Genomic DNA, 12,984 nt, shown 5'->3' on the forward strand with positions numbered 1-12,984 from the left:
CGCGTGTGCACGAGTGCGCGCGTGTCTGCGTGTGCACGGGTGCGTGCGCGCTGCTCCCTCGCGCCAGCCCCGAACCAACTTGTCCCCGTCAACTCTGTGTCCCCGTGCCGGCTCCCGAGCCAAGCCGCCGGCGGCACCTCCAGGGACAGAGCGGGTTTGCACTCCCTGCACTGGCGGAGACCGGCAGGCAGCAAAGTTTGTGGGGAGCCCGGGTGACTTTGCTCAGGGACCCGCAGTTTGTGCGAGGGCCTGGGCGCGTGGGGCTGGTTCCTCAGCTTCCCGGGCACACTTCTCTAAGCCTCGGGGTTTGTTTAGGAAAAGTGATGGTGAACTAGTAGGGGAGGCTCGCAGGCGCCGCCTCCCCGCCTCGCCGAGGGAGGGCGGCCCCAGAGAGCCGAGCCAGGCTCCGCGCCCCGAAAGCCCAGGCAGGATCTGGGGGGTAGGGCGCAGGGGCGTGGGGCGCCCTGCAGGCCGCCCTGTGACCGGGAAGATGAGGGAACAGCCCTTCCTTGCCTGGCTCTGACTCGGGAGGCTGTGTGGTTGAGGAACGCAAAAGCCAGGACGTGATGGAAACAGGTTTGTCATGGCATCCTTGGAATTTCAGACAGGAGGAATTAATCGGAGTATCGTCCACCTCATTGTTGCGCCCCTTTGCAACTTCCTTGAGGGTTTTAAGACAGACGGGTCTTTTGCAGCTGGGTCTTTATATTCACAGAGCTGACTATAATTTCCACTTGATTACAGCTAAAATAGTCTTTAAGATGAAGTTTCCTGAAATGATTTAAAATAAACACAGATGGGAATGGGGGGAAAGCTGTAATGAGGCACTTAAAAAATAAAGTGAACATTTTTGTTAAGAACAAATGGATTTTTCAGCCTTAAGAAACATATGTATTTTTTAAGTCTTTGAAATGGAGGGTTTTTTTTTTTTAACCACTTAAAAAAAAGTGTTAATGACTCTGAGCAAGGTTTCTCTCATCTCTGTCTACCCTGTTTCTGACTATGGAATGTGTCCTTCTTCCTCCCCAGGACCTAAGGGTTCTTTCAGAATGCCGGAGGAAAGTTCTCCCAGACGGACCCCGCAAAGCGTTCCCTATCGGGAGCTCCCTCACCTGGTGAATGCTGACGGACAGTACCTCTTCTGCAGGTACTGGAAACCCTCGGGCACACCCAGGTAAGCCTCCCTCTTGCGCTGGAGAGGGTCTGCCGCCTCTCCGCCTTCCTGTGCGGCTCCCGTGGGGCCACTTCACGTGTCATTTTAATGTCAGGCACAGTAGGCTAACAGAACTAAAGTTTATACTTAATCTTTTTTTAAAATTAAGAAGCAGGAGTCCTATTTTCATTGTTAACAACTAGGATATGGATTCTACCGTCTGGCAGTTTTCAAAATTCCACATGACTGTATTTTTGTACTGGAGGTGATTTCCTGTTGTACACGCATTGCTTTAAGATCCAGCCCAACAGTTAAAGAAAACCACCTAATCAGATAAAATCAAAATATATATAGTAACTTTTGTTCTCTCTTCCTGTTTGATCACGAGCTTCAGAAAGTGCCTTACGTGTGTAATAGGAAGAGCGGGGTCTGGGTATTTCCTTCTGATTTCTTGCCAGCTCAGTTACTTTGTACGTTTTCCATCGAGGATTTGTCCTGCCATTAGAAACAGGCGTTGGGGCTACACACCGTGAGACAGGCGGTCGGTCTCCTGCTGCTCCCTGTCTCTGTGAAACAGGGAAACCCTGCTTGTTTATGTTGTTGAGGGAAAGAAATTATTTGTGGTGACCAATTGGCCTAGTGACAAGGGAAAGTTTTTTGTTCCGTGGATGTGTTACCTGTTTCATAGGCCTCTTGTCTCCTAGGGGACATGTGTGGTGTGGATTATAGGATTATGTCTCCCTTTGTGTTTTGGTTCTCACCCAACCCTAGCACAGCTATGAAATTTCTCCTGTATTTTCAACAAGGTGTGTATAATCCAGGTAGCTGCACATTTAAAAAAAACCCAGAGATAGTGGACTTTAAAGACCTGGTTTAAAAATCATAGCTTCAGGGCAGCTATATAAACAGGCTATTGTAATGAGCTGTTAATAGTTCCTACCAAGCCTGGCAGTCTCTTTTTTAAAGATTTCTCATGGAGGAGAGTGTATGTCTGTGTGTGCATATGTGTCGGGGGAGGGGGAGGGGGAGGGTGTGAAGCCTTGGTGTTGATTCTCTATTCTGACCTAACTGGCTGTAGAAGTGTGTGCTCTTGGCTTAATTTCTAACAACTTCATGATATATGGTGCGTTATTTGATCAACATACAAAAGAGGACAAGGAATGGAAAGTAGAAGTTTGTGATGTTTGCGTCTCAGACTTCGGGGGCTTTCTTGGTTGCGTGGGGATGGTGTCCTCGCTTGAGGTCAGCCCTATGAAGAGCCTGCTGTCCTCACGGGACAGGGCGACAAGTGAGTGGGCTGGGATTGGCCCAGCTGGCTGCCCTTCCCTGGGCTGTGAGTGGTTTTCACAGTCTCCACCCTGGCTTCCCACTGTGGGGGAGCTCTCTCTGCAGCCTTGCTTTTGCTCCAGTTGGAGAGGGCACCTCCTCCACCCCCACCGTAGTTTAAACTGAGTGTCTCTGGGGTCACTGTTTGCCTGGTGCTTCGGGGAGTAAGGAAGGGTGCATGGTTGGGGCAGCTGGGACCTGGGCTTTGAAAGAGACGCCTCCCCACCAGGTGCTTTGCCGCCCCCCCCCCCATGATGCAGATCAGTAAATTCCCGTTTGGGGCTGGGCTCCCTCTGTTGGGGGTGGAAGAAGGCTTTTTAAAACATTTTACCACCAGCCTAACCAATTAAAGTGTCTTAGAGGCTCCCTGTGGTGACAGTTGTTAACCCTGTGGTTGCTGCATCCTGGGGTCCTGGAGGAGGGTCCTCGCAGCCAGAGTGACGAGGAGGCAGCCAAGGCCTCCAGGCAGAGGCTTATGCCCACTGATGTGGGGCGTGTGTGTCTGAGGAGCTGGCTGCTCTGGCGGAGGACAGCGGTGCTGGCAGTCCTGCACTCATGTGTGGTCTGGGACAGCTTTGCTGCCTCTGGGACCTCAGGTCGCCACCGGCCTCAGCCTGTGTCCTCCAGGGCCTCTCCCCCAGTGGACTCAGCGTCTTCCCTGCTCTAATCCTTGGGAAAACACTGGCAAACATCCCTTCTCTCTGCAACTTTTAAAAAATCTTTCTCAATCGTTTCTTGGCTTTTTGGCTAAGATCATATGTAAAAAAATCTTCCCCACGGAGGCCCTAGGGGCCCCAGAAGCCACTCTGCAGCTTCTCACACAGGGGGCTTGCTGCCTGTCTCTGTTTGTTCGCACTAGTTTGGGTTGGTTTTCTGGTCAAAGCTGGCCCTGTCCAGAGCACCTGCTGGAACATTCTGCCCCCCAGAGGACTTACTGGGCTCCAGGACCGGCCTGGCAGGCGGTGCCCAGAAACTCAGGGTCTCGGGTGTCAGCTGTGCTGGGAAACTGGCCTAACCTGCTGACGGAAGCAAAGCGCCTCTAATACCCACCTCTTCACACCAGACCCTGGGAACGAAGGAAGCGTTCCTTGGAATAGCTGTCCAAACGTGACGCCGTTGTCACGGAGCAGGCCGGAGGCTCAGTCTTTAATCATACGAACCAGAGGCTTAGAACCTACACTTGGCAGTACCAAGGCGAATTTGGGCTCATTTCATAGTATTTATGGTGACGACAGACCTCGTCCTTAGGGTGTAGCAGAATTATGTCATTGATCAGCTGTGTTCTAGACTCACCTCTCTGCAGACAAGACCTCATTTTACCTTCATGTGTACCTGGGAGGCAGACACTACCATCACGGCCTGTCTTCTGGCCCGAGTGGTCCCAGCCACGCTCCGTCCAGGTTCCTCTGGTTCCAAGTCAGTCACCGGGCAAGCCAGACTTCTGTCTTTCTAAGTACTGTCTTCCTGATAAGTTCTTACATTTTTTGTTAGGGTGAAGATCTCTTCCTCTGGCAAAGAGTAATAGAATAATTAATTCTCCCTAATTGTTTGGTCATAATATATTAAAAGTGAGAAATAGACTAAAATATGTATCCATTCTGAAACAGCAGGTGTTGTGCTGCCCTGGGGCTGGTTTCTTATCAACATCCGGTACTCTGGAATGTCAGAGTCCTACCTCTGCAGCAGGTTTCCCCTGACGGCAGTTTTCAGAGTGATGGAAACTGGCGCCAGCGGGGGCTGAGTTGCTCTGTGGGCTCTTGCGCCCTTGGGTTCAGCCCACTGCAGAGCTCTCAGTCCCGTTAAAGGGTGACTCTGAGTTAGGTTGTGAATATTGCTTGGCCAGCCTGTCCCCATGAGGAATGACTGCACCATTATTGTGGTGGTGGTGGTGGGGGTTCTGGGGGAGGGCTGTGAAACCATACTGTTTGATGACTTGGCTCCAAAGAAGTCCTCCCTTGGTTCTGCCGGACCAAGGAGGCTGGAGAGCTGTAATTACGTGATCACACAGCTGCAATCGTCCCTCAGTGCTGAGGACCTGACCAGGCTCCCCTCTGTACTGTCTTTTGTCTTGATGCAAACGTCTGGGTGACTCCTTGAGAATTCCAGATCCCCTACCTCTGCAGGGACTTCCAACACGAGCCCCCAGAGCCCTCTCTCCAGACTATCAGGCTTTCCCTCTTCTCCTTTCCTGCCTCCATTCAGCAACTGGCTTTCCTCCATGACCCCGCAGCATCCCCTGAAGACTCCTCCTCTCACCTCCCCGGCTCTGCCAGTCTGAGCCGCCCCCTCACTGTCTCAGCCCGTGTGGTTGTCACATTTCCTCTTGGTGACGTGGGTTGGGGCTGGGAGTGGCATCCATGACAGGATGGATTAACGAGGGAGATGTAGGTCTTGTTTCTGGAATATCCCCATGTTCTCAGCATCGTGGCCATTGTCGGTGGGTCTGGAATCTGTACACCAAGGCCCCTCCCTCTGGCTGCCTCTCTCTTCATTCCTTATTCCCACGTGGGGCTCACTGGCGTCCCCACCCCTTCCCTTTGCCTTCCTGGGTCATGTCGATCCCTTTGTCCACGAAGCCTTCACAATCAGTGTCTGGAGTTTTGGGCAATGCCATCTTAGGACACTTCCTCCCACCTATGCAAATTTACCTGGAGAAGAAGCAGTTCCCCGAAGCTGGGATATATTTAAACACCACAGAACATCCTCCTTCCTGCCACCCTCATAATGTCCTCATATCAGCCACAGCCCGTGGCGTGGGGCACCTGTGACTCCCAGGGATAGGGGCCCCTCCACCGACTGGGCCCAGACCTCGGAGAGGAGGGCAGCGTCTTCCCTGTCTGGCTGGACTTGATTTCGACCCCCACCGCCTCCTGGAACTTTCTCACAGATCACACTGGCGTCTCCCAGTCCTCCCAGCGCTTTCTTACCAGGTTGCACTTTGGTTATTTGTTGTTTTTCCTTCCTGCAGCTTAAGGTGCTGGTTCAGTGTTCTGGCAACGGTCTGTGGGTTCTGTATGCACCTTGGAGTGTTTCTGCCTCCCTGAGCCGCCCCTGCTGGCTCCTGCAGCTCTCTTGACCTCTTCCCCACCCCTGAACTCCTGCTACCTCTGTGACTAGCTGTTAACTTGTGTCACTTACCTTTGGTGGATACATCCCTTAATTGTTCCTAAAAGTAGGCATTTAGACCCCAGTCTGTCGGTCTCCACAGGCATGAGGACAGCCAAGCTGCCCCCAGCCCAGCCCCTTGGACCTGCCCCCGACTTGAGCATCTGGGGCAGCTCCTAAACTCCCAGAGCCTCCGTGGCAAAGACAGGCTCCCCGTCACCTCTTCCCGCTCAGCCTCACATTCCCACCCAGCAAGCCAGTTGGCAGACGTCCGAGCGTCCCAGACAGTCTGGACATTGGGGTGGGAGCGGGGGCAAAGGCCACTCTGATTGATGAAGGGGCGGGGGGTAGCAGACAGGTGGGTAATTGTAACGCTGTGTGGCAGGTACTGAGACACAGGACTACTGCTCGGTCACGCAAAGTAGAAAAGGAGCCCGTCCAGGTAGACACAGCCCCTCAGACGTGAGGTTTGGTGAGCAGAGCGTGGGCTGGATTTCACCTCCTAGTCGCCCTTTCAGCCAGTGCCCTTGAGTGGCATTGTGCCTGTGAGAAAGGCAGGCAGGGGGACACCAAGTGAACTAGACAAGGGGGCCAGGTCCTGGGGGTTCCTGTGGGCCAAGCTGCAGACTTGGACTTTGAACCTCAGAGGGTGGAGAGCTGCCAACAGGCTTTAAGCTGGTAAGTGGTGCAGTCAGACTTGTACCATGGAAAGCCAGCCAGTGGAGGTGTCCCTGTAGACCAGGTGGTGGTGAAGAGGCCTAGTCAGGTGGAGTAGTGGCACTGCGTGTTCGCCAGGGGCTGACCGAGTGCCTGGTGGTGATGGGGGGAGAAGCAGGGCTCCCAGGTGTCTCCCCACGGGGAGCCCCACCTTTACGTGACACTCTGCTTGAAGGTGCCAGGGCTGCTCTCCGGCAGTGCAGATGTGGAGGCCCCCAGCTGTGGGGCCGGCAGGGGTGCATCCCAGGTCAGTGGGAGAAATGGGGGAGAGGGAGTGGGGTCGGCAAAGCGAATTGCAGTGCAGACGTCACCAGTGAGATACTTGTGACGGGAGGTCGCCCTCGTGAGGGTCTGGAAGGAAGCCTGTCTTCCATCGTCTCCCCACAACCAGGGATCAGAAAGTACCTTGGACTTATAGATATTGTGTCATGAAATTTCTGCCTAAATGCTGAGAAGAGGGAACTTACTATGCATTTTACAGCAATGCCATTTTTAAAAATCAGATCACTACCTCAAATTTCTTATGCCTATTTTAAGAATTTCCAGAAGTTTCTTTCTCGTGTGTGGAGCTGCTAGTCCTCCTCCTTGTGCTTCTGCCTTTGTCAGAGCCCAACAAACTGCCTTATTTTTAAACAGGGCATCTCTTCTGGGCTTTTTTTTTTTAAGGCTCTTCGAATAGCAGAGATCTTTTGATGGTGAGAGGAAAGGCCACTGCTGTTCTTGCAGTTGATTTTTCCAACAGCTTCGTTAAGGGATAATTTTTCCAGTTGCTATAAGAATGTTCTGCAGATACAGATCTGGCTTTGTTTTGCAGTGGAGTCGAAGGAAAAAAATAGCAAAATAAGCTGCTTCCTGAATAGCAGCCATTGTCCACCATTGTCTATTTATCAGCACCTTTTAGGTTTAGATGCTAATCCCAGATGCACTTTGTCCATGAATACCACCCAAAGCATTGACTATTGTGTAAATGGGGGAAAAGGTCTTCAGTGGTGCGAATTTTTACAGCAGAGATTACAAGACGACCCTTGTTTCATATTTGGGGTCATCCAAGTCTCATCTTGGTAGGTGCTTTCATTTCACAAGCCTTGTTCGTTAGGGTGGGGGCGGGGAGGATGGTGGTGGCCATCGAGTGGGCCTGGGGGTGACCTTGTTCTCTGGGTTGCAGGCCGCATCCATTTCTACGAGTGGGTGCAACTAGGATGGCTGCCAGAGTAGCCGTGAGCTACGTGTCACTCCGTTTGCAGCTGCCCTGATGGCACGTTCCTGGTCACATCGTGACACTGCCTCCCTCCCGAGCTGTTCTGACTGCTGGTTTCTACTCTGGTGTCCAGCAAATCCTCTGATGTGCAGGGGTGAAAAGGCATGTCTGGCCTTCCTCAGAAAGGTTCAAAGGAGCTTTTCTCATGGAGTCACTGATCTGCCCACATTCTGGAAGGAGGAGGGGGAGGAACAGAAGGAAAGAGAGCAGATTTGGAAAAAATGCATCCTTAGGTGCTGTTAGGGTTCAGGGGAAGTTGACCTTCTTTTCCTTGAACAGGTGTTCAAAAGCAGAACATTTAGAAGGTTCCACGGGTAGTGGAACTAATGTTCAGTAGAGGTCAGGATGGATTCAGGTTCGTGTGGCTCTGTCGTCTGGAGAGCAAGTGCCGGGGGAGCAGCCCAGGGAAGGCGTGGGTCTCTGAGCTCGGCGTGCGCTTCTCACACCTGAACTCAGGCTCCCTGTGCACGCGTTGTGTCCGTGGTGCTGAGGACAGGGCCTGGCCCTCCACTGGAGCCCGATAAATGTGTGTCCCACGGAGGGAAGGAGCACGTGAGCGTGTTAGTACCAGGGCTGGCTGTGGTTTTCCTGGTGGAAGAGCTCAGACTTCAGCAGGAAGGGACCCTCAGAGTCACCATCTCTCTTTAATGTTGGGGACTTCCTGGAGGTGGTGGAGGGTCTTAGAGGGTGGAGTCTGTGGACCTTTTGACTGTTATGGGAGTGTGAGTATATGCAATTTGCTGGAAAGGAAGGTGGATCTCAGACTCCCCCATACATTCAAGATGGGGTGGCCCATGACTGCAACACTGTGCCAATCTCATTTTTCAGGTGGAAAGACTGGGGCTCAGTGGGTGAGCACGGTCTCCTGGGGGCTGGCGTGGGGCCAGAGCACAGTCTCCTGAGCATGTGTTTCTTCTGCTCTGCACTCTCTCTCAGGGGCTGCTGCCACACCTTCCTCTTATGGGGTTAAACCACACATCAGCCCTTCCCAGTAGGGATTTTGGGGCCGGATTTAGAGAGCTCCTAATTGCTGGCTCCCCTCTCCCCAACCAGGACCATTGACTACGTCTTCATTTGGGTGGTTCTGTCTGCAGTGGTTTGAAGTGTGTGGGCACCTAGGCGATGTCCAGGGAGGCTGAGAAGCAGGGGGAGATGGACTTCAGAAAGACAGCAGGAGACTGACTTAGAGGACCCAAGAGATGGGGTGGGAGGAAGGAGGGAAATGGAGGAGGAGGAGCCTCTAGGAAAATAAGAGAAGCAGCAGCGGAGGTGGGGGCCCATATGGAGCCAGGAGGAGGGGAGGAGAATGGAAAGAGGAGCCTGAAGGCAGGGAGAAAGCTGCAGGCCCAGCATCCCTGGGCTCTGGTCAGCCCTGTGGGTCGGAGCAGGTTGGTTCCCCAAGGCTGTCCACTGTTGCTGGATTAAGGATGACAGGCCCTTGGTTAGGAATTCCTGCCTTGAGAAGTTTTAGGAGTTTTGCTCTATTTATCCTATTCTTTCCATCTTATAGAGACATGATTTAGGCAAAAGTGGTCTCTCTGGGATGCACAGCAGGATGGTGCAGTGGAGAAAGGCATGGGCATTGGAGCCAGACCCCCAGCACCAGCCTGGGTCCACATGGGCGGGTGGTGGCAGGGGTCTGTCACTTGACAGGTCAGTGTGTCAGTCTCCTCATCTTTAATGGGGGCACCTTGTGCTTAGGTGGTTGTGCGGTTAAACGTCAGTGGTGGGTCAGTGCCTGGCACCCAGTAATGAGACATGGGCGTGTGTATCCACTGTCCACCTGCTGGGCTCTGAGGGCTGTGGGCTTTCTGTTACCCGCTACTGTCCCTTACTCCCACCACCCTCCTGGCTGGCATCAATCACATAAGACCCAGAGTGAAAGAAAGCAGCAAAGACCTTTATAAATCCCACCTTTCCCACTTTCCCCAGCCGTCCGATTATTTTCTTTTTTTCCTTAACATTTAAAACTCAGTTCCATTTCAATGAGATTTCAAACTTCATGATAAATTTCTACAGATGCTTAGTTTACAAACTTGTGGGGAAGCCATTGGTGGTGAGATTCTTCTTGAGATGACACATAGTTAGGAAACGAGACACTTTCTTTCATGTCATGTAAAACCTCTGTGACAGTATTTGATGTAACTCTTGGCTGGCTAGGGAGCCCCTTAAGGAGTGGGGCTGGGGCCCAGTGCAAACAGACCCTTCCAGTTCATAGTCTGTGTCTTCAGTGGTTTCAGTCCTCGGCGTGTTTCTCCTTTGGTCCTGATTGCGTACCAGGGCTGTGTGGAAATACTTGTGCTGGAGGGTTGATCCTGTGCTACAAGCACCATCATGACACCCGCTGCACCTGGAGCAGCAGGGTGGTGGTGTGTCAGCAGTTCTCTGGGTTGGCAGCCTGTGCTGCACTAAGCCGGGCAGCCCTTGTGCTGAGCCTGTGCGCCCGTTCTCGACTGCTGCCTGTGCAGGGCTGGCGGCCGGCTGGGGGCTGCTGGTCTCAGGTGCCTGGCACTGGCAGGCTATGGGCAGGAGCTCCTCTGTTCTTCCCCACGTCCCCTGTCCTCCCTTCTCAGGCCGTTGGGGTGGCAGTGTTTCAAGAGCAACGAGAGAGCAAACGCCAACGTGCCTTCCGAGGGTCTGGTCGTAACAAGTTTGCAAACATCGCACTGTCAAAGCGAGTCAGCACAGAGGTGGAGAGAGCACATCCACGGAGCAAGGATGGGGGGCTGTTGTTGACACTGAATTAGTACTAATTCTTCACAAACTTTTCCTAAAAAGGAGAAAAGGAAACACTTTGCAACTCACTCTAAGTGGCTAGAATGACCTGGATACCAAAACATGCAAGAACAGAAACAAAGACATGCGAGAAAACTACACCAATATTTCTTATGAACATTCATGCAAAAATCCTCAATAAAATACTAACAAATTGAATCCAACAATGTAAAAAAGAAGTATACACCTTTACCAAGTGAGATTTAGTCCGGGAGTGCAAGGATGGTTTAATATCTGAAAATCAATTGCTACAACACGCTATGCTAGTAGAATTTAGAAAAAAATTATCATCTCAGTGTGATACTTTAATGATAAAAAACATTCAACAAACCATGAGGAGAAGGGACTTTCCTCAGCCTGATAAAGGCAATGACAAAAACTCAGGCTGCTGTCACACTTAATGATGAAAGACTGCATGCTTCTCCCCTGAGATGAGGAACAAGACAAGGATGTCAGTCTTACCACTGCTGTTCAGCAGTGTACCAGAGGGGCTAGTCAGGGCATTTAGGCAAGAGAAAGAAATAAAAGGCATCCAGATTGGAAAAGAAAAGTACAGCTCTCTACTTGCAGATGACATGATCTCATATGTAGAAAATCCTAAGGAATGAATCCACTCCATGAATTCAGCGTGACTGAAAGATACAGATGACTATACAGAAATCAGCTGTATTTCTATTTATGTGCAGTGAACAATCTGAAAATGAAATTAAGAAAACAGTTTCATTTACAAGAGCATTAAAGAGAATAGAATGCTTAGGAATAAATTTAACAAAAGAAATGTAAAGCTTGTACTCTGAAAACTGCAAAAGATTGCTGAGAGAAATTGAAGAAAATCCAAATGAGTGGAAAGACGCTCTATATTCATGGACTGGAAGACTTAATATTGTTAAGACGGCAGTACTCCCCAAATTGACCCACATATTTAATATAATCCTTGTGAGAATCCCAGTTTCTAGAAATTGACAATCTGTCTCTAAAATTCACATGGAAACTCAAGTGCCCAGAAAAGCCAAAACAGTCTTGGAAAAGAAGAGCAAAGTTGGAGGACTAACGTATTCTGATTTCAAAACTTGCTGTAAAACAACAAAAATCAAACCAGTGTGCTACTAGTATAAGGATGGAAAAGAACTGAGAGTCCGGAAAAACCCACACATCTATAATCAATTGATTCCTGACAAGAATGCCACAGTAACTCAATAGGAAGACAGTAAATTGTCTCTTTAACAAATGGTGCCGGGACAGTTGGATGTCTACATGCAAACGAATGAAATTGGACCTCTTCCTCACACCACATAGCAAAAATAAACTCCAAAACCTAAATGCAAGAACAAAAAGTATAAAATTCTTAGGAGGGAATGTAGGATGTACATGTAGGAAAATGTAAATCTTGATGTAAATGTAAATGTAAGTCTTGATAACCTTGGACTTGACAATGACATCGAAAGCATAAGTGATGAAAGGAAAAACGGGTAAATTGGATTTCATCAAAGTTAAAAGCTTTTGTGCTTCAAAGTATACTGTCAAGAAAGTGAAAAGACAGCTCACAGAATGGGAGAAAGCATTTGCAAATCATCTATGTGATAAGGGTATTGCACCTAGAATCTAGAAAGAAGGCTTGCAATTCAGTGACAGAAAGACAGATAACCCAATCACAAAATGGGCAGCAGACCTGAAGGGCGTTTCTTCAAAGAAGGTACACATTTGGACAGTGAGCATATGGAAGGATGCCCCGTGTCAGTTTTCATAAAGGAAATGTAGGTCCAAACCACAGTGAGATACCACTTCACACACACCAGGGTGGCTGTAATAAAAAAGACAGACAATGATAATATTGGCGAGGACGCGGAGAAATCTGAACCCTCGTGCTGTGCTGGAGGGAATTTAAAATGGTGCAGCCATTTTGGAAAAGTCTGACAGATCCTGAAAAGGTTGAACACTGTTACCACAGGACCAGCAGTTCCACTCCTAGGTGTATGTCAGAGACAGTTGAAAATGGGGCCGCACAAACACTTGTGCACAAGTAAGCAGCATTATTCACAGTGTCAAAATGTGGAAACAGTCCTCACGCCCACAGCTCATGAGTAGACAAATAAAATGCAGCATATCCGTACAATGGAATACCATCTGGGCGTAAAGAGAATTGAAATACTGATGCATCGATGAACCCGAAACTGCTATGCTAGGTGAAAGAAGCCAGGCGCAAAAGACAGCGTGTTTACGACTCTGCTTACGTGAGTGTGCAGCACAGGTGAGTCTGTGGGGACAGACGGTAGACAGTGGTTGCCAGGGGCTGGGCAGAGGTCGGGGAGGTTAGGAGTGATAAGGTGTGGGGTTCTTATTGGGGTGATGAAAATGTTCTAAATCTGATTATGGTGATGGTTGTACTATGTAAATATACTAAAACCCATTGAATCACACACTTTAAAAAAGTAAATTACATGGTCTATGAATTATATCTCAATAAAGATGTTACCCAAAAAGTGCAAATACCTGAGGAAATGAATTAAGGAATATTATGCAAACGTATTTATTATTATTTAAAAAAATTTAACAGAAAGTTATTAGAACATAATGGTACAGAGAAAAAATAGACTATAAAACTGTGATCTCACCCATGTTAAAAATATAATCATGAAAAAAGTCTAGAAAT

The 12,984-nt window shown here is 49.8% G+C and overlaps 1 protein-coding gene across 6 annotated transcripts in view; it reads left to right on the plus strand.

The window, feature by feature from the left end:
* MGLL (monoglyceride lipase) overlaps positions 1-12,984 on the plus strand; it is a 190,068-nt gene that overhangs the window by 104,442 nt on the left and 72,642 nt on the right. For 3 of the 6 annotated variants that reach the window (XM_032458807.1, XM_032458805.1, XM_032458806.1), the window contains exon 2: positions 1,030-1,174. In XM_032458807.1, the coding sequence (XP_032314698.1) occupies positions 1,050-1,174 (125 nt within the window). In that variant the 5' untranslated portion in view covers positions 1,030-1,049. Of the gene's footprint in view, positions 1-89; positions 577-1,029; positions 1,175-12,984 lie in introns of those variants that run through there. The other 3 variants (XM_032458808.1, XM_014566783.2, XM_006193584.3) reach the window with 3 other exon arrangements.

This window comes from Camelus ferus, chromosome 17, assembly GCF_009834535.1.
Source record: "Camelus ferus isolate YT-003-E chromosome 17, BCGSAC_Cfer_1.0, whole genome shotgun sequence".
In the NCBI taxonomy this organism is placed as follows: Eukaryota; Metazoa; Chordata; class Mammalia; order Artiodactyla; family Camelidae; genus Camelus; species Camelus ferus.